This window comes from Coregonus lavaretus, assembly GCF_964263955.1.
Source record: "Coregonus lavaretus genome assembly, chromosome: 5".
NCBI lineage: Eukaryota > Metazoa > Chordata > Actinopteri > Salmoniformes > Salmonidae > Coregonus > Coregonus lavaretus.
In genome coordinates, this window is record NC_139992.1 from 42898952 (window position 1) to 42925653 (window position 26702).

The following is a 26702-nucleotide window of genomic DNA, read 5'->3' on the forward strand; positions in this document are numbered from 1 at the left end:
GCGACTTACAGTTAGTGAGTGCATACAACATGTTACATGTACTCAACATTTACATGTCAAAACAGAGTATAATGTCCATAAAATGTCTCCCTGCACAGGAAAAATATTGTTTTCACATATCCAATTAACCTGTTTACTGGTTTTTATTGAGTAGGACTGTTGGACTTCCCAAGGTGATTGATTGGAGATGGACTGTATTGAAAATCTAAATACTCAGACAGGGATATACTGCCACCTTCTGGTGATCTTTTGAATTAACCCTGGTTGATTGTTCAATGGGTTTTTGTTGAAGATGTGCACTCTCACACGCTGCAATTTGCATGCTTGATTTAAAACGGTTTTATTTTATCCTGGGAACCAGTCTGTTTCTGCTCTCTTGCCAACTCCTCATGGAATTGTCTAAAATGACAAAAGCACAAACAAATCTGAGACCAGGCTAGTTTTGTTTATCTAGTTTAAGATAAATGTAATCTAAATTGATGTGTTTAGTGGAGGTTGCAAAGTGCTTTTAGCATTTGTTTGCAGCTATGTAGATTAGTAAATATAGTTGCACAAATGTTGTAGATTAAAATCTCAAAGGAAGCAGACGAATTCCAGATTTTTTAATGGCCACTATTTTAGAATTCTACCAATGTGTGGGGGGCATTCCAATAGAATTCAGAATTATTTCCAAATGATTGTTTCCATAGAGACGTTACAAACTAAGAGTGTAGAAATGTTGTCTTCATTCAAATATGCAAAGTGTTGATTCACTGCAAGACATGGAGGTGGTTCAGACCTATGCAGAGAAATATCTCATGAAGCTGACATTCTATGCAGAAGACGATCCTGCTTTCAATTTAGGTAAATCTTTTTTGAAAATGTACAATTTGACATAGCCACCAATTTATACTTTTTTGTCAGAGTTATTTCAAACAATTTCATAGTTCCATTCTTTGTCTCATGATTGTGCAGTTTTCTTGAAGGAAACATATACATACTCCTACCCAACATACACAGTGACTGTGCGTCTGACCAACACAGCAGAGAAGCCTCTGACACAGCAGAACCTGCAGTGTGTGGCCCTCAGCATCCCATACCTCCACTACCGTCTCACAGGCCTTCCTTATGCCCCGGGTCTCCTCCACCTTGCCCACCTCCAGACAGACCCTCTACCCCTGGACTACAGCGTTTCAATTAGACCTACGCCAACCCTGGATCCCAGAAGGCAGACATGGGACAGTCTCTCTCTGGAACATTCCACTATTCCTCTGACCAAGATGTCTCTTCCTGAGGACCAGCTCCATGGCTCTCAGGGGGATAGCGGGAGCAGCAGTATTACTGACTGGTTTCTCTGTGACGGGTCCTTTGTGCCAGACTTCCCAGGGAAGGAGTGGACCTCTGTGAACTACGGAGGCCTGGAGTTTATAAGGGCTTTCTCCCCAATCAGACAGACTGACGATGCAGCTGATATACTGGGAAGGTGTAATATCACTGATTACACTGCTTACGAGCAGTTTGTCTTCTCTATCGATGTGGACATCCTCAAGGCAAAAGGTCCTTCAGGAAGAGAGGAAGCTAGTCCCGCCTCCAAAAGGAAAGAGGGGAATAGTTTTGTAAGAGAGGTCACTAGTTTGGACGACAAATGGGACAAGGGGAATAGTTTAGAAAGAGAGGAAGCTAGTCCCGCCTCCAAAAGGGAAGAGGGGAATAGTTTTGTAAGAGAGGTCACTAGTTTGGACGACAAATGGGACAAGGGGAATAGTTTAGAAAGAGAGGATGCTAGTTCCGCCTACACATGGGAAGAGATGAATAATTTAGACAGAGAGGACACTAGTTCCACCTACAAAGAGGAAGAAGGGAATCGTTTTGGAAGAAAGGCTGGTAGTTCCCCCTACAAAAGAAAAGAGAGGACAAAGTACCGGGATGTACAGAAGCGAGGACCAAACCAAAGACGGGGAAGAAAGATAACTCAATTATCCTTAAGGCCTTAATATGGCCAGACTATGAAAGTTTAGATATGATTCAAAGTATTTTACAGTTTAAGTTGGAAGTTTACATGCACCTTAGCCAAATACATTTAAACTCAGTTTTTCACAATTCCTGACATTTAATCCTAGTAAAAATTCCCTGTCTTAGGTCAGTTAGGATCACCACTTTATTTTAAGAATGTGAAATGTCAGAATAATAGTAGAGAGAATGATTTATTTCAGCTTTTATTTTTTTCATCACATTCCCAGTGGGTCAGAAGTTTACATACACTCAATAAGTATTTGGTAGCATTGCCTTTAAATTGTTTAACTTGGGTCAAACATTTCGGGTAGCCTTCCACAAGCTTCCCACAATAAGTTGGGTGAATTTTGGCCCATTCCTCCTGACAGAGCTGGTGTAACGGAGTCAGGTTTGTAGGCCTCCTTGCTCGCACACGCTTTTTCAGTTCTGCCCACACATTTTCTATAGGATTGAGGTCAGGGCTTTGTGATGGCCACTCCAATACCTTGACTTTGTTGTCCTTAAGCCATTTTGCCACAACTTTGGAAGTATGCTTGGGGTCATTATCCATTTGGAAGACCCATTTGCGACCAAGCTTTAACTTCCTGACTGATGTCTTGAGATGTTGCTTCAATATATCCACATAATTTTCCTTCCTCATGATGCCATCTATTTTGTGAAGTGCACCAGTCCCTCCTACAGCAAAGCACCCCCACAGCATGATGCTGGCACCCCTGTGCTTACACCCGTGCTTCACGGTTGGAATGGTGTTCTTTGGCTTGCAAGCGTCCCCCTTTTTCCTCCAAACATATTGATGGTCATTATGGCCAAACAGTTCTAGTTTTGTTTCATCAGACCAGAGGATATTTCTCAAAAAAGTACGATCTTTGTCCCCATGTGCAGTTGCAAACCGTAGTCTGGCTTTTTTATGGCGGTTTTGGAGCAGTGGCTTCTTCCTTGCTGAGCGGCCTTTCAGGTTATGTCGATATAGGACTCGTTTTCACTGTGGATATAGATACTTTTGTACCTGTTTCCTCCTGCATCTTCACAAGGTCCTTTGCTGTTGTTCTGGGATTCATTTGCACTTTTCGCACCAAAGTACGTTCATCTCTAGGAGACAGAACTTGTCTCCTTCCTGAGCGGTATGACGGCTGCGTGGTCCCATGGTGTTTATACTTGCGTACTATTGTTTGTACAGATGAACGTGGTACCTTCAGGCGTTTGGAAATTGCTCCCAAGGATGAACCAGACTTGTGGAGGTCTACCATTTTTTTTCTGAGGTCTTGGCTGATTTATTTTGATTTTCCCATGATGTCAAGCAAAGAGGCACTGAGTTTGAAGGTAGGCCTTGAAATACATCCACAGGTACACCTCCAATTGACTAAAATTATGTCAATTAGCCTATCAGAAGCTTCTAAAGCCATGACATATTTTTCTGGAATTTCCCAAGCTGTTTAAAGGCACAGTCAACTTAGTGTATGTAAACTTCTGACCCACTGGAATTGTGATACAGTGAATTATAAGTGAAATAATCTGTCTGTAAACAATTGTTGGAAAAATAACTTGTATCATTCACAAAGTAGATGTCCTAACCGAATTGCCAAAACTATAGTTTGTTAACAAGAAATTAGTGGAGTGGTTGAAAAACGAGTTTTAATGACTCCAACCTAAGTGCATGTACACTTCTGACTTCAACTGTATGTAGCTTCACTTGCAGAGATGAAAAGGCATAGCATCCTACTTTCAAAAAGGCACATTCACTGAATGTATGGTTTCAATGTTTTTACAATAAAACAGAACGACACCTACTCCCTGAATATTTTCTTTATTCTTTTTAAGTCAAAGTCCAAGGCATGTTAGAACATAACCAGGGGTGACAAAACAATATACAGTACATTAAACAAACTCCAACATCTTTAGAAGCCAAACAGCATAGTTGTATTATCAGCAGAAAGACTGCATTCATACAAGCTAGTAAAGGTTTGTAATCACCTTTAATTAAAGGTAGACTCAGCAAAACTACATTGCCACAAGCAGCACTGGAGATATTGAGATGAGTGAGATGCAACACTTCGCTCTCAGACAGTCACACACAGTATCTGCGCATGTGCACGGGTTCACTTCACTGTTCACAGCGTGGTAGCCAGGGCATCAAAACAGCTGAGAACTTGAGCCTCACGCTTCAACGCTCTTAGTTGTGAAAATTGACCCACTATGCTGTTTACTTTCTGTATCTAGGTCATATCGCTGAGTCTACCTTTAAACCGAAACTAATTTCTCATCGTCTTTCATCAATTTGTCCTTAACGTACCCTAATGAAAGCCCTTTCCTGATAATTCAACAGTGAAAAAGGAAAAAACAACAGTTTTGGTGGTCACTTATAATTCAACTTTTGTGCATCTGTACAAAATCCCCCAGGTGAGGGAGAAGGCACGTTCCTTATTCATTTCCTTGAACTGTACTGCTGCTGAGCTTAGCATTTGTTTTCTAAACAATGTTCATAAATTAAATCCAGTCAATGAATTACTCCATTTCATCAGTCCCCTTCCATTCATGATTCTACCATTTTTCTTCTCACGCAAGAGTTAAGACATTTGTTTAGTTATTAATGGTGGTCCGGCATCAGCTTAGCATTTTATTTAAGTTCTTCAAATCGCCCATTGCAAAACCGGCAGTGTAAAACCAAAGCCATGTCTTGGCTACAAACTTTCTTCAATATCCAATATGACATGTATTAAATCTATTACTAATTTCCATTAGCGTTTAAGGTTTGTAGTGAACACTAAGATGAAGATTTTTGCAAATCTATCATTTTAATTTGCAGTGTAAACAATAGGGAATGTTTTACATGATTCAAGTCTACTTCTAATAAAATAATCCGAAAATGGATCTCGATAGTAGGCCAATGCTGCTATGCTAACTTTGACATTGACCCACAATGCATGACTGTTGCTTTGCCTGTAGCTACTTTAAGGTTTAAATAATGTAACAAGCTGTGTCTTTCTATATTTTGCCCCACCAACAGAGATTTGGCCATACTGTGTCCTATGACAGCCATCTACTGCTCTACCGTTACCACTTCTCTTCATGGGAACTATGTAGCCCTGCACGCACAAACAAGCCCCTTGTGGCATATGACGTAGTCTCTGGACTGTACTACCACTGGCATCAACTAAACATCCTACATCCCATCCACAACGTTCATAGAACGTTGGGCAGATAGAGGGAGCAGAGTAGCATATTCTGGCCCAGCGCGGGGAAGCGTCTGAAGGCCTCCCAGGCGTCTGAGAAGATGTTGTACTTGAGGAAGACGCGGTGCTCCAGGCTGGTGGGCAGGCTGACGTCACGCGACATAATATAGACGCCGTCGTTGTGCAGCGTGCACGTGAGGTTCAGGCCCGACTTGGAGGTGTTGTCCTTCAGGTGGAGCCACTCCCCCGTGGTCACGTTGTAAGACTGTACCGTCAGCATGTCCTCCGTCTGGCTGGCCCGCCGCCCAGGACCTGGCTCCAGCTCGTGGGTGTACCCCCCCACCAGGTAGATGGTATCTTCCACCGAGAGCATCTGCTGCTTACGCACGTGGGCCGAGCAGGAGCGGAACACTGTCCAACTGTCAGAGGAGGGGCAATAGCGGAGCACGCTGGTATTCCTGTCTAGTAGATACAGAGAGAAACAATAACAGCATTTGTTACAATCATTTTAAAAGCAGTTGATATTTTGTCAAATGGACAAGCACTATTTGTGTAGCCTACAGTTCTTTATGTCTACTGTCTGTCTACATTGGACATTTTAGAAAAATGTTCTCGCTTCTGCTGGGAATTAAAATCACCCCCACTAACCTCTGGCAGTGTATCCTCCCATGACGTAGATCATGCCCTGGCACTCGCAGGCAGAGAACTCTGCCAGGGGGTCAGGCAGTGACGACACACAGGTCCACCAGTCCTGTTCAGGGCTGTAGCACTCCACAGTGCCCTGACACTGGCCTCCCACTGCATACAGCTTCCCTCGTACCGCCAGCAGCTTGAAGTTGGACCTGACCGGAGGAGAGACGGACATACAATAACATTACAGAATGGAGACATACTGTAGCCTATGTAGTTTGCTGGCTCAGCATCAAAGCAGTTTGAAGATCAAGACATCAGAACAGACTGGATATTCAAATCAAATCAAATTGTATTGGTCACATACACATATTTAGCAGATGTTAATGCGGGTGTAGTGAAATGCTTGTGTTCCTAGCTCCAACAGTGCAGTAGTATTGGAGCTCAAGACAGGGACAGACTGCATAGAGGTCTATTCATATAGCTGACCTGTACTGACCTCTTCTGGTTCAGGGGGGCTACCTGGTTCCATTCATTCCTACAGGGGTTGTAGCAGTGTGCAGCTGAGATCTCCTGGCTGGTCATTCTGTACCCACCGACAATGAACAGGTAGTTGTCTAACACGGCTGAGCCGTAGCCTCTCACATTGACCATGTCAGAGGGCAGGTTGTTAGCGAGCGGCTTCCAGCGTTGCTCCACTTCCCCATACCTCAGCATGGACCAGGGCTCGTCCTGGTCTGGTAGGTCCAGAGCCAGACAGGTGAAGAGTCCGATAGCCACCAGAGTGGCCGTGCCTTTCATACGCATCTCTCTAACCTGGTTGCGCAGGGCAGCAGGTAAGTCGCTGAACTCTGGTTTCCGCAGCATCGGGTGGTAGTGACAGCTCATGTATCTGAGACAAGCGTTGCGTAGATCATGAGTTCCATATACCTCAGATAGGCTGTAGAGTTCCACACAATTCTCTTGTCGAATTTCAGACGAAATGAGTTTTAGAATAGAGGTGACTTGCAAAAAAGAAGCAGTCTCAATCAGGTCTTCCAGGGTCTCGTTGACTACTTTCACTTTGGAGGTGTTGATAAACTCCAGGACCAGCTCGAGCCCTGGCACACTCAGCCCCTGCAGTTGCACTGAATCCTCTCTGGACTCGCGCATCCCAGAGCTGTACAGTGCACGGAAGTAGTCGCTTTTTTCTATTAACTTGCTTTTGTTGACGTTGTACGTTTTGTCATCCATAACAATTACGATTATTTGTTCAGATGACATGTTTAGTGGTTGGGTTAGCTAGCTAGTGTTGTCAAGTGATCGGTTTTGTTGACTGTCCTCTTCCGGCCTCGATCTGTTAATGACGGCCTGTCACAGTTAACATTTCTCAGGCGCAGGGGTGGTCTGCAACTCCAGTCGCACCGCAGTCACCAGGCCTATATATGGTAATGTTCAGCCCATACGTCTGGATGATTGCCTGGTTAATTTCAACTCAGTTATGAGTGTGCTAGATAGCTAGCAAGAGGCTAAGAGTAACTTGGAAATCTAGCTAACGTTAGCCTTTATCTTTCAAAAACAGCTGGTATTATCTCGGCATAGATCCAAAGATGTTTTGCTGTACCATGTGGCCATTTTTAAGATGTATATATTGGATAACACACTTTCCTTGCATTGTCGAGATAATCTGCAGAAAGCTGCAGTTGGTTTTTGAGGAGAAATTGGCCAGCATCTTTCATGTTTTGATCCTGTGGGTAGCGTCACTTCCTTGCTCAACCGGAAACCACCGTTTTCTTCTTCGTGTAAAGACAATGCCATGCAGATTGGTACAAGATGTATCGCTGCCACCAACTGGCACTTGCACTCGACAGGTGCTAGCCACCCGTAATACAACATGTTCCTATACTTTTCTTCACCAAATATTCAGGGAACCAGGTACATTGAAACCAACAGTTTCCAACTATCAACTACATAAACTTGCAATGAAGTAAGACATTGTAGTGTATAGCCTCTGTGGGACCCGACACACAGCTCATCTACATTTTTACATTTTTAGTCATTTAGCAGACGCTCTTATCCAGAGCGACTTACAGTTAGTGAGTGCATACATTTTCATACTGGCCCCCCGTGGGAAACGAACCCACAACGCTGGCGTTGCAAGCGCCATGCTCTACCAACTGAATTACACGGGGGGCTCAGCCTGAGCCTACCCAACAGGGACATGTTTATTGGGGTTTGATGTATGATACAGTATTTGACTGTTAGCATAATGGCTATATGGACTGCAGGCAAGCATGGTGCATTACTGCCACCCAGTGATGAAATATGTAACTGTTTTGCACTTCGCTGAGTAGGCCTTTTGGAGTACCAATGATAGATATTTTAATCACAATTTAACAGTAGAGTAGTAGGAAGCTGAATCTGATACTTTTGTTTGGCATTACAATTTTGCCGCTCTCATTTTCTCTTTCTCAGGGGCATCTGTTAGTGCAACAGCAGGTTTTGGGGAGAGTTAAAACAGAGTCTTTCTGCATTCTTCACCCTTCTGCTCCATGGAAAAAACACTCATTGAGGGAGTACAAGTCTAGATAATGGCTGATAGCGCTCTACAAGAATGCGGATGGCCATGTATAGGGGCAGGCAGCTGGTGTGTGTGTGTGTGTGAATGTGTTGATAGGAGGGGGGATGGGTGATGACATGACACTATAGCAGAGCCCACTACTTCAGACTGGCACTAACAGCAGAATTTCCACCCCTGCAACGGGTCTACCCTATATTGGACCTGTGAGCTGGACTGTCAGGTGTCCATACGTTGTAGACACTGCCCCGGAACTGTGACTTGCTGCACCTCTACAGACACCCATCTGGCACCTCCCTCCCATGTACCATATCATAGAAATTGTATTTCTATGGCATACATGTCTCCAGGGCGACACTGCCTAAATGTATCCTGGTTAGGGTTGCAAAGAGAGGGTATATTACTGGTAACTTTCGAAGTTTACCAGTAAACTACCAGAATTTTGGTAACTTTCAAGGATGTTGTGTCATTTATCAAAGGATATCTAGTGGCCCTTTTGGGTACTTCAGATTATCACAGGCGTCTGTAATTATATCTAGCCCTCTGTGTGGCCTTATCACATATAAAATAATAAAATAAGAGGATTTTAACCATAAACGTAGTCAATACCATTGGTCTTTATGTAAGGGTTTCAGCACGAAATATCCTTTATATATTTTTTACACACTTTCATTTATTTTACTATGTCAGTATTTCTGTGTTGTTAATGTTTTGCTGCTAAACTGGTTGTATTCTACTTCATTGATGTCTCATCTTGCATGTGGCACAACTCCTCTTGAGAATCAAGGTAGGCCTACAACTGGTTTAGTGTGGTTGTTAGCTGATAAGTTAGCAGCTCAGTAACTTCCTGGTGCTTAATTTAGAGTGGTGTGTGGTGCCAGGGTCTGCTGCTTGACCCAATGCGTGACCCATCTGTCTGCCTATTTAGCCCCTCCATTTTGACCGCCATTCACCCCATTCCATGTTATTGGGCTGCTGTAAGATTTTTTAACGTTCGCCTAATCATTTATGGAAACAAACGGTAATATATTTTAACAGTGACCACTGTTGGTAATAGGTCTATACACAGATGGTGGACCTACTAACAAAACACATTGTTCTTGCTGTCAATTATCTGTCTTAAGCCCGTGCGCTAGCAGAGTGACGACAGCCGCGTGCCTGTGACAGGCTGATGGATCTGAGCTCAGCGTAACGGAGTGGGTGGAGAGAAGCGCGCGCATGCATAAGGACAAGGCACCATAACCAAAATCACGCACAGTCATTGCGTTTGGTCTTCATCCGAAGCCTTAAACGGACTGTCTTAAAACGAAGCGAGGATGAGGGAACAGTCGCGCGGGATCCGTTTTCTTAATTGTTTTTTATTCATCATCACCGCTCGGCAATGGGTGTCGGCGAGCAGTGACCTGCGCTCGTGCAATGAGGTAAGTGCGCGCAGCTCGACACAAGCGGCAGTGGCTGTCGCACTGTTATTTATAACACTGTTATTTCATTACAATAAATAAGCAAGCCATGACATTGCCACCAAGTGCCCTGAACGCACTATGTGTAATCATCTTATACTAGGCTATGTCCCAACCATATTAATCATGTTTATGTTACGAACGTTATCATATGGGTCAAGAATAAACATTAACCAGAGGATTATAGGCTACAACCTTCTGCCAATCATTGTTATAAAATGCCAATTGGCGTGGAATGGCGTGGAGATAGACAATGTTATGGAGGCCTTCTTTGTTAGTGGTGGGATTTAAAATGTGTTGGTCGCCTATTATTCTTATCGGCTTAAGTCCTAAGCATGTTGACAAAATATAAGGCTCCATAATATGATGACGACGCACTGAGCGGATCACTTGGCATCCATCCTCATCCATGCTGCCTCCCGTCGATGTGCGGGAGTAATATTACCGCTGAGTAAGAGGAAAACAGAGGAGGGACTGACAGTTGAACAGCAAGGGCCCTGGCACTACATTATCCGGTTACATTAATCTATTATGGCTATCATATCAGCTCTCTAAGGAAAACAGCTGCCTGGAAGCCCTCCATATCCCAGCCTTCTCCATATTATTTGATCTGAAAATGATTGAGTGCTGTCAGATTTGTGTCCCAGAGTGTGTCCCCTTACACTGCCAGATCTACACACACACTGATGGATTCATGGATGATGGATATGTCACACTGGCACTAAATATCTCTTCTTGTGGCACATAGTCAACTCTGTATCCATGGTGACCATGATGAGTCACCAGGAGACAAAGGATGCACATTAACCTCAACAGCCTTTTATCTACCTCCAATTCCACTGCACAAGCCCCATATTCACCACAGTACCAATATTTACTCATCAGCCCCTCCCCAGACTCCAGTTGCCTCAGGGGAAACAGGTGCAGGTGCACTCCACTTGAAAGGGGTTGCCATGGTGCATGGGAACTAAGGGGTTTCTATAGCTAACTTTCATCTAGCTGATATATGGCCTCACCTGTTGAGAGTTTGTTATGCATGTGTTTGCGTGCATGTGTGTGCCCATGTCCCCAAAATTTGTGTGGAAATGGCAGGAACAATACTTGTTAGAGCTTGAGAGCGATAATGATCTGTACAAAAGAGCTCAGGCTTATCTATACTCCACACACAGCCTTAAACTCTCTCTCTCTCTCTCGTTCTCTCGCTTTCTTGCTGTCTCTTTCTCTCAAACACACACACATTTGGCATTAACAGAACCACATACAGTCAGTATATACAAACACACACACACACTCACCCACTTTGGCTGCAATAATTATTTGGGTGGCAGTGAGCTGTTTGTCGGTGGTCCTGATTGATTGCCATGGCAATGCTGGGTGAACAGTAGGTTTGGGAGGATGGGGATGGAGAGCAACATGGTGGTGGAAGTGAAGTGTTGCATGACTGGCTGCATATAGATTGCTTAGAGACAAACCAACATGGCCTCCAAAACAAGATGACCATCCAGTCTCCTTATGCCTTTTCTCTGTGGGGATCCTCCCTCTCTCCCTTTCTCTCTCTTGCTCTCTCTCCCTTTCTCTCACGTTCTCTCTCTCTCTCACACACACACGTTTGGTTGTGTGGAAGAACTGGTTTTTCAGGTAGAAGTTGTAATGTCATTGACCTGACGTGACCTGTTCACAACTGGCTTACTACTTAGTAGTAAACAAACAGAAGAACAAACGCACATGGCTGAGACAAAAGATTAGCGGTAATAACACAGAGTATTAACTTAACATACAGCAGAGCAGACACCAGTCTCTGACTCTGTCATCAGAGCTGCTCAGAGACCATGATGGTGACTCTGTCATCAGAGCTGCTCAGAGACCATGATGGTGACTCTGTCATCAGAGCTGCTCAGAGACCATGATGGTGCCTCTGTCATCAGAGCTGCTCAGAGACCATGATGGTGACTCTGTCATCAGAGCTGCTCAGAGACCATGACGGTGACTCTGTCATCAGAGCTGCTCAGAGACCATGATGGTGACTCTGTCATCAGAGCTGCTCAGAGACCATGATGGTGACTCTGTCATCAGAGCTGCTCAGAGACCATGATGGTGCCTCTGTCATCAGAGCTGCTCAGAGACCATGATGGTGCCTCTGTCATCAGAGCTGCTCAGAGACCATGATGGTGCCTCTGTCATCAGAGCTGCTCAGAGACCATGATGGTGCCTTTCTGTCAGTTATAAATGGTGCTTTCTTTTCTTTCCGTCTGATTTGTTTTGCTTATCTGCCAAGCCTCACTGATGACAACCTGCGCTACCACTGGCTTTCCATAATACTTGATGTTGGCTGTTTATTATGCCTATGCAGCTTATTAGATTAATTTGGTGCATTCTGTCTTGAAAAACAACTGCATATGATGAGTGAATTGGTGTTCTGGCACATTGACAAAAAAGTGACAAGGAGATGTCACTAAAAATGATATCCTTGCAACCTGTTCTGTCACTGCAGATTTAGGAGTGTCTTAGATTATGTTTTATCAAGTGGGACATGTGTGTGTGACTGTGAATGTGTATCTAAGTGAATGTGTGTATCATGCTCTAATATGACTACTGGATGTTTGTGTATGTTCCAGACAGACTACTACTATGAGTATACAGAGTGTGACAGTACAGGGTCTCGATGGAGGGTGGCCATCCCCCACAATCTGGGCACCTGCTCAGGCCTGCCTACTCCCACCAGAGGAACAGACTGCTGTGAGTAGTGTGTGTGTGCGTGCTTTCATTCACATTTTATTTCACCTTTATTTATTCAGGTTTGCCTCATTTAGATCCTCTGTAGCTCAGCTGGTAGAGCACGGCGCTTGTAACGCCAAGGTAGTGGGTTCGATCCCCGGGACCACCCATACACAAAAAATGTATGCACGCATGACTGTAAGTCGCTTTGGATAAAAGCGTCTGCTAAATGGCATATTATTATATTAGATAAAAATCTATTTTTCTAGAAACCTGTTCAAGATAGCAGCATACGTACATGAGACAGAGAGAGACAGTATGTATACTGTCTAGGTGTGAATGTGTCTGTGACGTGTGTGTGTGACCCTCCTCTCTCCCTCTCTGTCTGTCAGTGTTCTCGTGCGCAGCGGGAGAGTTCCTAGAGATGTCTGCTCAGCAATGTACGCCATGTGCGGCCGGCTCCTATTCGCTGGGCAGTGGGGTGCGTTTCGACCAATGGGACACTATCCCTGCCGGCTTCACCAGCCTGGCCACCTACATGGACCCAGGACCCAGTGGAGAGGAGAGTCAGGCCTGTAATAGGTAAAACACACATCTGTTTTACTATCCTTTTGGGGACCAAACCGTTTATTCCCATTCAAAACCCTATTTTCCATAACCCTAACCTTAACCTCTAACCCTAACTCTAACTCCTAACCCTTAACCTAAACCATAACCCTAATTCTAACCCTAACCCTAATTGTAACCCTAAGCCTAAAATAGCCTTTTTCCCCTGTGGTGAAAATGTTTCTGGTCCCCACAAGGATAGTAAAACCCAAAACACACACACATATACTACACACACCTGTCCTACACATACAGTCACACACACAAACTCACAATAGTGCTGTATTCTCTTTCTCTCTGTGTACTGTAGCTCATTGTGGACGCCGCAGGGTGTGTATCTGGAGTCTAGTCGTGATGAGTGCACAGTGTCTCTGGTGTACGCTGTGCATCTGGAGAAGCAGGGCTCCGTCTCCTTCAGCTACCAGTACCCTGACAACAATATCTTCTTTGAGTTCTACGTGAGTCTGACTTTCTCCTCCTTGCTGAAGTTTATATCAGTTCATTTATTACCCATTTTTTTAGCTGGTTGACGTAGAGATGAAAAGTGGGCTGTTTTGCCGTAGCAGGGAAGACTTTAATTGTACATTAATATATTTTTGTACATCAATGGGTTTTACGTCAATAGATGTGGGCAAGTGAGGGCTTTTCTGTGGTGAGGAGAATCAGCTGCTGATTGGAAGCGAGAGAATCACGTGATGCAATATTCTGAGTGGTTACCATGGTGACATGTTCAGGTCCAGAATGAGCAGTGTCAGGAGATGGCCCAGACAGACGATCAGAAGTGGATCAAACTCACCACCAACGGAGAGTGGGACACACACACGGTGAGTAGGAAGGCAGTGTGTGTGATACGTGTGTGTTATATGATTGGTGTGTGTGATGTGTGTTACATAATCTGTGTGGAACATATTGTGTGACATGTGACTCAGGTGAATCTGAAGTCTGGCACTAACATACTGTACTGGAGAACGACAGGGATCCTGGTCGGAGGGAAGATGGTTAAACCAGTGCTGCTCAGGAACATCCACATTGAGGGTAAAGACCACCCGTACTGCTACTCCCTACCTTCACACTCACCTATATTCTCGCTCACATTCTGCATGCATCTGTAATGTGGTTGGTCAAGGCAGTGTAATATCGCAGTTTCTTACCCACTCCAGAACTCACCATTCTTAGCTCTAGGAAGTTCAAATGAGACCACAGTGTGAGACGACAGGCGAAACAACATCCTCATGAATTCATGTGTCTAGGTGTTGCCTACACCTCTGAGTGTTTCCCATGCCGACCAGGCTGGTTTAGCTCCGCCCCTGGCTCCTCCTCCTGCCAGCCCTGCCCCAGAAACACATCGTCTAACAAGGGAGCCACCTCCTGTACGCCCTGCCCCGACACACAGTACTCACGTATGTACTAGACACAGACACATTGAAATGTATCAGTAGAGGCCAGGTAAAATATCCACTCTCTCTCTCTCTTTCTCTCTTTCCTTCAGATGAGGGATGGTCGCAGTGTAAGGAGAGGCCTCCATGTTCAGAGAAGGATTACTTTCAGATCCACACAGCCTGCGACAGCGAGGGAAAGGTAAGTCAGACACATATATACTGTACATTTAGAGAGAGAAGGCTGTGGTCATATACATTAGATTATAATACATATTCTGTGTGTAGTATCTCTATGGTTGTCATGTAACTGCTGTGGTTGCCGTGGTGACAGACGCAGGTGATGTACCGGTGGGTGGAGCCGAGAATCTGTGAGGAGAATGTGACGGGCGCTGTGGCACTGCCCCCTACAGGGGAGAGAGAGGCCTGCCCGCCCTGTAACCCTGGTTTCTACAACACCAACGACTCCACCTGCTTCCCCTGCCCTCCTGGAACACACTCTGACGGCACCTCAGGTACACACACACACACACACACACACACTATATATATATTCACATGTGTATATACATAAACAGCACTCACGTGTGTATTGCTGTATATTGAAATGAAATGTGTTGTTGACGGTTGTGTGTATCTGTCCCAGTGTGTGAGGAGTGTCCTGCGGGGACAGAGCCAGTACTAGGGTATGAGTATAAATGGTGGAACGTCCTCCCTTCCAACATGAAGACTTCCTGCTTCAACGTGGGCAACTCCAAATGTGACGACATGAACGGTGAGACGGAAACATGGCTAGGGTGATTAGGGTCAAGAGATGTGTAATATATGTTGTAATACACATGTCCATAGGTGAATAGTAAATATGTCTAATACAGACATCCTGCTAGATATGTAATAACTCTGTGTCTCTCTGACCAATGGGAGCGTAGATGTCTGTGTAATAGATATGTGGTGTCCCTCAGTTTGTAGGGAGTAAGTCATTAAAACTCTTTTTTCAACCACTCCACAAATGTCTTGTTAACAAACTATAGTTTTGGCAAGTCAGTTAGGACATCTACTTTGTGCGTGACACAAGTAATTTTTCCAACAGTTGTTTACAGACAACGTGAATTATAATTTCACTTATAATTCACTGTATCACAATTCCAGTGGGTCAGAAGTTTACATACACTAACTTGACTGTGCCTTTAAACAGCTTGGAAAATTCCAGAAAAATATGTCATGGCTTTAGAAGCTTCTGATAGGCTAATTGACATCATTTTAGTCAATTGGAGGTGTACCTGTGGATGTATTTCAAGGCCTACCTTCAAACTCAGTGCCTCTTTGCTTGACATCATGGGAAAATCAAAATAAATCAGCCAAGACCTCAGAAAAAAAATGGTAGACCTCCACAAGTCTGGTTCATCCTTGGGAGCAATTTCCAAACGCCTGAAGGTACCACGTTAATCTATACAAACAATAGTACGCAAGTATAAACACCATGGGACCACGCAGCCGTCATACCGCTCAGGAAGGAGACGTGTTCTGTCTCCTAGAGATGAACGTACTTTGGTGCGAAAAGTGCAAATGAATCCCAGAACAACAGCAAAGGACCCTGTGAAGATGCTGGAGGAAACAGGTACAAAAGTATCTATATCCACAGTAAAACGAGTCCTATATCGACATAACCTGAAAGGCCGCTCAGTAAGGAAGAAGCCACTGCTCCAAAACCGCCATAAAAAAGCCAGACTACGGTTTGCAACTGCACATGGGAACAAAGATCATACTTTTTGGAGAAATGTCCTCTTGTCTGACGAAACAAAAATAGAACTGTTTGGCCATAATGACCATAGTTATGTTTGGAGGAAAAAGGGTGCTGCTTGCAAGCTGAAGAACACCATCCCAACGAGAAGCACGGGGGTGCCAGCATCATGCTGTGGGGGTGCTTTGCTGCAGGAGGGACTGGTGCACTTCACAAAATAGATGGCATCATGAGGAAGGGAAATTATGTGGATATATTGAAGCAACATCTCAAGACATCAGTCAGGAAGTTAAAGCTTGGTCGCAAATGGGTCTTCCAAATGGACAATGACCCCAAGCATACTTCCAAAGTTGTGGCAAAATGGCTTAAGGACAACAAAGTCAAGGTATTGGAGTGGCCATCACAAAGCCCTGACCTCAATCCTATAGAACATTTGTGGGCAGAACTGAAAAAGCGTGTGCGAGCAAGGAGGCCTACAAGCCTTAACTCAGTTACACCAGCTCTGTCAGGAGGAATGGGCCAAAATTCACCCAACTTATTGTGGGAAGCTTGTGGAAGGCTACCCGAAACGTTTGACCCAAGTTAAACAATTTAAAGGCAATGCTACCAAATACTAATTGAGTGTATGTAAACTTCTGACCCACTGGGAATGTGATGAAATAAATAAAAGCTGAAATAAATCATTCTCTCTACTATTATTCTGACAATTCACATTCTTAAAATAAAGTGGTGATCCTAACTGACCTAAGACAGGGAATTTTTACTAGGATTAAATGTCAGGAATTGTGAAAAACTGAGTCTAAATGTATTTGGCTAAGGTGTGTGTGAACTTCTGACTTCAACTGTAGATGTGTGTTTAATATAATGTACAATCACAATAATATGTTGTTGTTCAGGCTGGGAGGTGGCAGGGGATCACATCCGCAGTGGTGCTGGAGGCTCGGATAACGATTACCTCATCCTGAACCTGCATGTTCCTGGCTTCAAGTTAGTCTTGGCTTGACTGTATATTATTGTTAGGGCTCACAGGTTTTCCTGGTCAGGTCATGTGGTCAGAATGAACACATGGCTATGATTATTGTGAAGCATTGCATATACAATTTTGTATTGGCCCTGTTTGGGTGTGGGTGTGTGTGTGTGTGTTAATTGTGTGTGTGTGTTCTGTCAGGTTACCAACATCACTTGCTGGGATGACCGGGACTGAGTTTGGCCGGATCATCTTCGTCTTCGAGACAATCTGCTCTGCCGACTGTGAGCTCTACTTCATGATGGTGTGTGCGTGTGTGTCGGACTATTCGCATCTGCACGAGTGTGTGTCTAGGATCTCAGGGAAATGTTGCTGCCAATATCAACAGTGTATTAGCCGGTAAACCAATATTACCCAACCCAACATAGCCAGTAAGACATAGCCAATACATGAGTGACCTACTTCCATACTGCTATTGGATAAATACATATCAATATCTATGTTTGTTAGTAAAGCCATATGCAGCAGAACAGGTTTCCCCAACTGGCGGCCCGCGGCACCCCAAGTTTTCTGAGCCCAAATAAATAATACAAAATATAGTTGTTGGACGTAAAACACTGTAAAAACATCAGCAAATCAGCTACAAGTGATTTTAATTTTGGAAATCTGTTCCCAAGTATTCCGACGTATAATAGAGAGATATATGTGATCGTATACAAATGTATGCAAGGTTTGAAATGAATATGTTTTAGTCAAACATTATGCTTGGGCTTCTTGCGGTCAATTTGCATTATGTAAATGATGTGTAATTATGTTCCGGCCCTCTGACCATCCGCTCAAGAGAACATCGGCCCGCGGCTGAATCTAGTTGATAATCCCTGCAGTAGACCCAGTTAAAATAACCCATGTATCCAAATGAAACCAAAGTATATTTGAGCAAACACAGCCAATCACAGTACACAATATACACAACTAAATCACAGTAAAGCAGTGAGATTTCAGATAAACCCGTCACTGTGTAAATTGTAAACTAGTGTGATCCGCTCCCATATAAACCCTGTGTGCGTTGAGTATTGGATTTTATGGTGGATTGTGGAGGAGGGGGGTTGAGTGTGTTGGAGTATGTGAGTATGTGCGTGTGTGCTGGTCTGGCATCTGTTGTGGGGGGGGTGGGGATGTTGGGGGGGGGGGGGGGGGGGGTGTGTGGGATGGACCGCGGGAATTATTTGCTAGGATAATAATTGCTTGTCAATGAATTAAATGTAATATAATGGCAATCCTGGTTATATGTTAGAATCCTATGCGTGAACTGCCGACATTATTACGCATATTAATTGATAATGATGGAAAATAGGATATGCATAATAAAATAAATAAATAATAGTTATATAGATATATATATATATAGAGGTGAAAGCATTGGAAATGCTTTTGGCGGTTAACCTGCTTCTGTTTTGTGGGTGGCACTGTGTGCTGTTTTCGATGGATGGGTCCTGGCCTCTCAGGGCCTTAGGGATACGGAGGGACGTGGGGGGGATGCTGATCACTGGGATGACGGCTCAACTTGGGATGGGGAGGGGCTTTAGCGGGGGAATTAGTGGAGAACAATTGAAGGGTTACTCCGTAGCAATGCAAATATCACGGTACAGCTATATGGACACTCAATCATTACGCTATTTTTTATTGGTAAATTTACAAACATATATAATGATAAATAGACTTGAAACTTGTATCTCATTATGGTGTATGGTGAAATAAGTATAGCCAGTTATAATTGTAATGGCTTAGCTGATAATAACAAAAGAAGAACAATATTTACATGGCTCAAAGAGAAGGAATATAATATCTATTGTATACAGGAAACTCATTCAACAATTCGAGATGAAGTAGCGTGGAAAAAAGAATGGGGGGGGGAAATATACTTCTCCCATGGGCAAAGAAATTCAAAAGGGGTGATGATATTAATTAATAGTAATTTCGATCCGAATGTGCAAATTGTCCAAATAGATACGCAAGGTAGATGGATTATTTTAAATATGGTATTGGACAATAAACAGATATGGCTCATTAACCTTTACGGACCAAATAATGATGATCCACAATTCTTTGACAATATATATAATAAATTATCAAGCCTGCAAGCAACTCAAGACAATATTATTATGGTGGGGGATTATAATACTGTTTTAAATAGCTCAATGGACCGAAAAGGAAATCACACCACAAACAATCACCCACATGCTCTTAAGGAAATTGTGAATGTCATGGATACATTAGAACTAGTAGATATATGGAGGCTTAAATATGCTGATCTAGTGAGATATACATGGCGGAGACTGAATCAAGCTAGTCGTCTTGACTTCTTTCTTATCTCATTCTCGTTGGCACCAAAAGTAAAAAAAGTGTTGATAGGGGACAGAATGCGGTCGGACCATCATATAATAGGCATATACATTACTCTGACTGAATTTCCACGTGGGCGAGGATATTGGAAATTTAATCAAAGCCTATTAGATGATAATTTATTTATAATTAGAACAAAGGAATTTATAACTGACTTTTTCCAACATAACTTAGGTACAGCGAATCCCCTTATTGTATGGGACACCTTTAAATGTGCCTTTAGAGGCCATGCAATTCAGTACTCATCTCGAAAACAAAAGCAATTTAGGTCAAAAGAGTTTATACTAAGAAAGGAAATAGAAAGTCTAACAGAACAGATAGATGGCAATAAAAACTGTAACATAGAGGCTCAGAATAAATTAGAGGAAAAACAAAAAGAAATGGAAAAACTTATTCAAGAAAGATCAAGTGTAATATATTATAAAAATAAAGCAAACTGGATGGAATATGGGGAAAAATGCACAAAATTCTTTTTTAATCTTCAACATAGGAATGCTACCAAAAAGAACTTAATGAAACTGGTTACAATTGACGGAGTCACCCATAATTCACCTAATGATATTTTGAAGGAAGAAACAAAGTATTTTAAGCATATGTTTTCTTTTCAGTCGCCTCCATCTCCTCTAACTGAAGCTAATTGTAGAGATCTTTTTCCTATTGATAATGTCAAATTAACAGCCACACAGAAATACTCATGTGAAGGTGAAATTACAGAGGAGGAACTTCTGGATGCAATTAAAGACTTTAAGTCCGGGAAAACTCCAGGGTTGGATGGCATACCAATCGAGGTATACCAAACCTTTTTTGAAATACTAAGAGGACCGTTATTAGCATGTTTTAACCACTCCTATGTAAATGGTAGATTATCTGACACTCAAGAAGAAGGTCTGATCTCATTATTACTGAAACAGGATACAAGTGGAAAATATAAAGATCCAGTCCATTTACAAAATTGGAGGCCCCTTACACTTCAGTGTTGTGATGCAAAAATCCTAGCAAAATGTATAGCGCATAGAATTAAAAAGGTATTGTCGGATATTATTCATTCTAATCAGACAGGTTTTTTACATGGAAGATACATTGGAGACAATATAAGGCAAGTATTGGAAACAATAGAACACTATGGAAAATATGGGAAACCAGGCCTGCTATTCATAGCAGACTTCGAAAAGGCATTTGATAAAGTTCAACTGGAATTCATATATAAATGCCTGGAGCATTTCAATTTTGGAGAATCTCTTATAAAATGGGTCAAAATCATGTATAGTAACCCTAGGTGTAAAATAGTAAATAATGGCTATTTCTCAGAAAGTTTCAAACTGTCAAGAGGAGTGAAACAAGGTTGTCCACTATCGGCATATCTATTTATTGTGGCCATCGAGATGTTAGCTATTAAAATCAGATCCAATAATAATATCAGAGGATTAGAAATACAGGGCTTAAAAACAAAGGTGTCATTGTACGCAGATGATTCATGTTTTCTTTTAGATCCACAACTAGAATCCCTCCACAGCCTCATAGAGGATCTAGATACATTTTCTAACCTCTCTGGATTAAAACCAAATTATGACAAATGTACTATATTACGTATTGGATCACTAAAAAATACAATTTTTACATTACCATGTAGTTTACCAATAAAATGGTCTGATGGTGATGTGGATATACTCGGAATACATATCCCAAAGGAAATAAATGATCTCACTTCAATAACTTTTAATAGAAAGTTAACAAAAATTGATAAGATCTTACTACCATGGAAAGGAAAATACCTGTCAATTTGTGGAAAAATCATCCTGATTAACTCTTTAGTATTATCCCAGTTTACCTATTTGCTTATGGTCTTGCCTACGCCTAGCAAACAGTTTTTTAAATTATATGACAAAAAAATATTCAATTTTATTTGGAACGGCAAGCCAGACAAAATTAAAAGAGCATATTTATATAATGAATATGAATTCGGAGGACAGAAATTATTAAATATTAAAGCATTAGACCTATCACTAAAATCTTCAGTCATCCAAAAGTTATACTTAAATCCGAACTGGTTCTCAAGCAAATTAGTAAGATTGTCTCACCCACTGTTCAAGAAAGGCCTTTTTCCCTTTATTCAGATTACAACCTCTCACTTTCAGTTATTTGAAAAGGAAATAATCTCCCAAATGTCACTATTTCTAAAACAAGCCATAGAAAGTTGGTTACAATTTCAATTTAATCCTCCAGAAACGACAGAACAAATAATGCAACAAATATTGTGGTTAAATTCAAATATACTAATTGACAAAAAACCTATATTTATTGACAGAATGTTTAAAAAAGGTATAATCTTCGTAAATGATATCATCGGTAGGACTGGTGGAGTTATGTCGCACATGCAGCTAATAAAAACATATGGAAATGTCTGCTCTACCCAAAATTACAACCAAATAATTGCAGCCATACCGCAAAAGTGGAAGAGGAAAGTTGAAGGGGGAGAAAGTAAGGAACTTGTCTGTCGGCCTTGCATTAAAGAACATAATTGGTTAAGGAAAACTGTGATAAATAAAAAAGTATATCAGTTTCACTTAAGGACCAAAGGATTGACAGCAGTCCCATATAGATTGCAAAATAGTTGGGAAGAGATCTTTGACGTACCGATCCCATGGCATAGTGTTTATGAACTGACACGCAAAACGACACCGGATTCAAAAATTAGAATCTTTCAATTTAAATTATTATATAAAATTCTTGCTACCAATAGAATGTTATTTATATGGGGGATACAATCTTCCCAGCTCTGCAGATTTTGCTGTGAAGAGATAGAATCATTAGATCATTTGTTTTGGTTCTGTCCATTTGTAGCTTGTTTTTGGACACAGGTCCAGGAATGGCTAAAGGATTGCAATATTTACCTGGAACTAACCTTGCAGATAGCATTACTGGGTGATCTGAAAAGTCATAGTCAATCAATCAATAATATAATAATACTTTTAGCAAAAATGTTTATTTTTAATTCACAATCTGTAGAAGCAATGAGAATAGAAAGGTTCAGAACTTTTGTAAAACATCACAGTATGGTTGAAATATATATGGCAAATAGAAATCCTATATGGATGGTGTTAAGAGATAGATGGGAGGTATTGAATAGAGTTGAAGGATGGGACTAATAACAAATAACAACAAATAATAACAAAGATAGCTAATAATGTAAGCATACTGTGTCCATAATAAGTATATAGGTTGTATGTTGGGAGCTTTTGGGAAGGAGCACAGTTAGAAAGATATGGCATTTAGAGGCAAACCGGATGGACATCATGAAGATGATCGGAGAGGTTGAGAGTAGAAGAAGTTCAGGAGAAAAAAAATAAATAGATGTGTATATGTATATGTATATATATATGTATATATATATATATATATATATATATATATATGTATGTGTGTGTGTATGTGTATGTATGTATGTATATATATATATATATATATATATATATATATATATATATATATATATATATATATATAGATATAGAATTATTGTAAAATTAACTCTGTCCATAAGGTGTAGATAGTGAGTATGGACCGGAAGTAGAGGCCTGGGCGTTGTTGTTCACTAATTTACTCCAAGTAGGGAAAGGATGGTGGGGTTGAAAAGTAATAAAGGGGAATATATATATATAAAAAATAAAAAAAAATATGGGGGATTGGAAGTGATGCAGACAATTACATTGATAGAAGATACAATCTATCTGCAATATTAAGCTGATCCTTCCCCCCGAAAAAAAAAAAAAAAAAAAAAAAACAACCCTGTGTGTGTGTCGCACCCTGCAGGATGTGAACAGGAAGAGCACTATGGTGGTGGAGTCATGGGAGGGCAGTAAGGAGAGACAGTCCTACACACACATCATGACCAAGAACGCATCCGTATCATACACTTGGGCCTTCCAGAGGACCAACCAGGCTCAGGACGTGAGTACACACACACACACACACACACAGTGACACTGCATACACACATGCTACACACACACACTCACATACTGCACACTATATAATATATTTACGTCTGTGTATCTAGGTGCGTCGGTACATCAGCGACGTGGTGAAACTCTACTCAGTGAGCGTGACAAACGTCCAGGATGGCGTGGCATCTGCGTGCCGGGCCTGCGCCCTCCTATCTCAGAGTTCTCAGCGGTCTGGGTCGTCGTCGTGTATTCCATGCCCAGCTGGGTTCTACATTGACAGAGACACCAACCGGTGCCAGGAGTGCCCCCCCAACACATACCTGTCTGGTCACCACACATATGGCGAGGATGCGTGTCTGCCCTGTGGCCCCGGGAGTAAGAGCAGCAAGGTCATATATTACAAACACAAACACACAACTCATATAATCATACAACCATAGGTTACAACCTTACAAACTAACCTTACGTAACCATTATAATCATTAGAACCACTTTATAACATTAAATCCTCATAACCTAATCTAAAATCTCAGGGCCATACTTATATGATTTTTACTCTCATCCAGATCAACAGTTAACAGTCTCTGCTCTGGATAAGAATGTCTTTTTTAGCATGGTACTATCATGTGTGTATAATGTGAGCCACTATTTGTGCGATGTGTGTTGACTTGATGCTATTGTGCCCCCTCCTAGGAGCACTCTCGTTGCTATAGCGACTGCTCCTTCAGTCACACGGAGAACAACCGCACCCTGACCTTTGACCTGAGCTCTCTGAGCACCGTGGCCTCGCTCACCAACGGCCCCAGCTTCACCTCTAAAGGCACCAAGTATCTCCACATCTTCAACGTCAGCCTGTGTGGACACCAGGTAACTCACACACACACACATCAGCTTGTGTGGACACGAGATAACACACACATACCTCAGGGTCGTCGGTGTGTGTTCTGTTTCAGGGGAAGATGGCAGCTGTCTGCACAGATAATGTCACCGATCTCGCCAATAAGGACATGGGGAGTGATTCCACCCAGTTCGTCAACTCAGTGGACAGCTTCATCTGTCAATCAACCATCATTCCTGCGGATGGGCGGGGCTTCAGGACAGCTCTGGCATCCCAGTCTATCAGTCTGGCTGATACCTTCCTCGGTGAGATGGCAATAGAATAGTGCCTTAATTACTGTAATAATGATTATTGGACAGTGCCACAACCACAAGTAGTTATATAGGCAAAGCACAAAGTATACTCTTGATACAAAAACAGATTTATTTTCAACTATTTCATTTGAAAGTTGTTTTCTCTTTCTCTTTGCATGTGTGTATGTAATCTCTCTCTCAGGAGCGACAATGGACAGTGTTTTAGACGGAATAAACACCAGACCAGAACTCTTCTCTGACAACTCAAAAGGCATTCCAGACATCAACTTCTTCTACAGGTAGGCCAGTGTAGAGCTAAATGCCATTGAACAGTATTCATAGTTTAATGGTTCCAGTGAAGACCAGTCAGTGTGGTTGAAAGTGTGTGTGTGTGTGTTCGACCATGCTCTCGCTTTCTCAGGTCTACTCAGGCGACTGGATCCTGTGAGCGTGGTCGGAGTGCGGTCATGACGATACGCTGCAACCCAGAGAAGACCGACCGCGGGCAACTCACAGTTCCCAGGTACACACACCTGTCTGACTGTCTGCTCAACATCACCTGTCTGACTGTCTGCTCAACATCACCTGTCTGACTGTCTGCTCAACATCACCTGTCTGACTGTCTGCTCAACATCACCTGTCTGACTGTCTGCTCAACATCACCTGTCTGACTGTCTGCTCAACATCACCTGTCTGACTGTCTGCTCAACATCACCTGTCTGACTGTCTGCTCAACATCACCTGTCTGACTATCTGCTCAACATCACCTGTCTGACTATCTGCTCAACATCACCTGTCTGACTGTCTGCTCAACATTTGAGCTGAAAACATTTCTGTATTATTTGTGTGTGAATTTTCATTAGCTCCTTCTACATTTCTCCTGTGTATGTTTGTGTGTGTGTGTGTGTTTGTGTGTTTGTGTGTGTGGTGTGTGTGTTGTGTGTGTTGTGTGTGTGTGCTTGCAGTGCATGCCCTGCAGGTACGTGTGACGGCTGTACGTTTCACTTCCTGTGGGAGAGTGGGAGCGCCTGTCCCCGTTGCACCCAGGACGACTATCACCAGATAGAGGGAGCCTGTAAGGGAGGGGTCCAGGTAACCTACACACCCTCTGTTCCCTCTCTCTTCCTCTCCTTTAACACACTCATGCTACTCTTACTTTCACCTCTTGGCATTTCAATTGAACCTACTTTCTCTTCTTCTCTACTCTCTCTCCATCACTTCCTCCCTCCTTCCCTCTCACCTTCTTTCTCTCTTTCTCTCTGTAGGAGACTCTGTCTGTGTGGAATGAGCCAAAGCTGTGCACCAAAGGCATGTCCCTGCCAGCTAAGAGCTCCACCCCCTGCGAGGCCATCGCCCTATGGCTAAAGGTGGGGGTAGGGGGCGGGGCCTTCTTAGCTGTGCTGCTCATCTCTCTCACCTGCTATTTCTGGAAGAAGAACAAGAGGTGATTGACTGACACCTGTTAATCAAATAACCATCCTAGCCATAGGATGTAGTACAACGCTCCTGACTCCTGCATCTCTGTGTCCTGTGTGTTTCTGTGTCGCTATGGCGCCCCTGTCAGGCTGGAGTATAAGTACTCTCGGCTGGTGATGTCAGCCAATAAGGAGTGTGAGCTGCCGGCGGCAGATAGCTGTGCCCTGGCCGAGGGGGAAGAGCCTGAGGATGACGTGGTCTACTCCCACAAACCCTCACTGCTCGGCAAGCTCAGGGCCATCGCCAACAAGGTACCTGTGTGTGTGTGTGTGTGTGTGTGTGTGTGTGTGTGTGTGTGTGTGTGTGTGTGTGTGTGTGTGTGTGTGTGTGTGTGTGTGTGTGTGTGTATTAACCCTGTGTGTATCTCTATCCTTCAGCAGAGGGCGGAAGACAGCAGTGAGTCGGTACAGCTGAAGTCATCCCAGTCTGAGAGATGGGTCTGGGGGTAACGACAAGAAAGAAGAGAGAGAAAGGGAAAGAAAGAAGAGAGAGAGAGAAAGAAAGAAGAAGAGAGAGTTGGTAGGGTTGGCACTG

The 26702-nt window shown here is 42.8% G+C and overlaps 2 protein-coding genes across 2 annotated transcripts; one reads left to right on the forward strand and one right to left on the reverse strand.

Annotated features, from left to right (window-relative positions):
- Positions 1-3781: 3781 nt before the first annotated feature.
- LOC311128961 (kelch-like protein 42) lies at positions 3782-7527 on the reverse strand. The gene is made up of 3 exons (XM_084161194.1): positions 6292-7527; positions 5811-6004; positions 3782-5624 (listed from the first exon to the last, which is right to left on the reverse strand). Exons 1-3 carry the CDS (start codon positions 7053-7055, stop codon positions 5173-5175), a joined length of 1410 nt encoding a protein of 469 aa, XP_084017320.1. The 5' UTR covers positions 7056-7527; the 3' UTR covers positions 3782-5172.
- Positions 7528-9665: 2138 nt separating this feature from the next.
- Positions 9666-26617, forward strand: LOC311128983 (endosome/lysosome-associated apoptosis and autophagy regulator family member 2-like; the record flags this gene model as incomplete). The annotated part of the gene is made up of 22 exons (XM_084161215.1): positions 9666-9770; positions 12425-12545; positions 12917-13106; positions 13441-13588; positions 13865-13954; positions 14060-14165; positions 14381-14530; positions 14620-14708; positions 14841-15021; positions 15153-15281; positions 17144-17234; positions 17416-17518; positions 23428-23565; positions 23675-23950; positions 24255-24428; positions 24515-24704; positions 24895-24991; positions 25114-25215; positions 25658-25784; positions 25958-26136; positions 26257-26419; positions 26546-26617. The coding sequence occupies 22 exons, from the start codon at positions 9666-9668 to the stop codon at positions 26615-26617; spliced, it is 3021 nt and encodes a 1006-aa protein (XP_084017341.1).
- Positions 26618-26702: the final 85 nt, after the last annotated feature.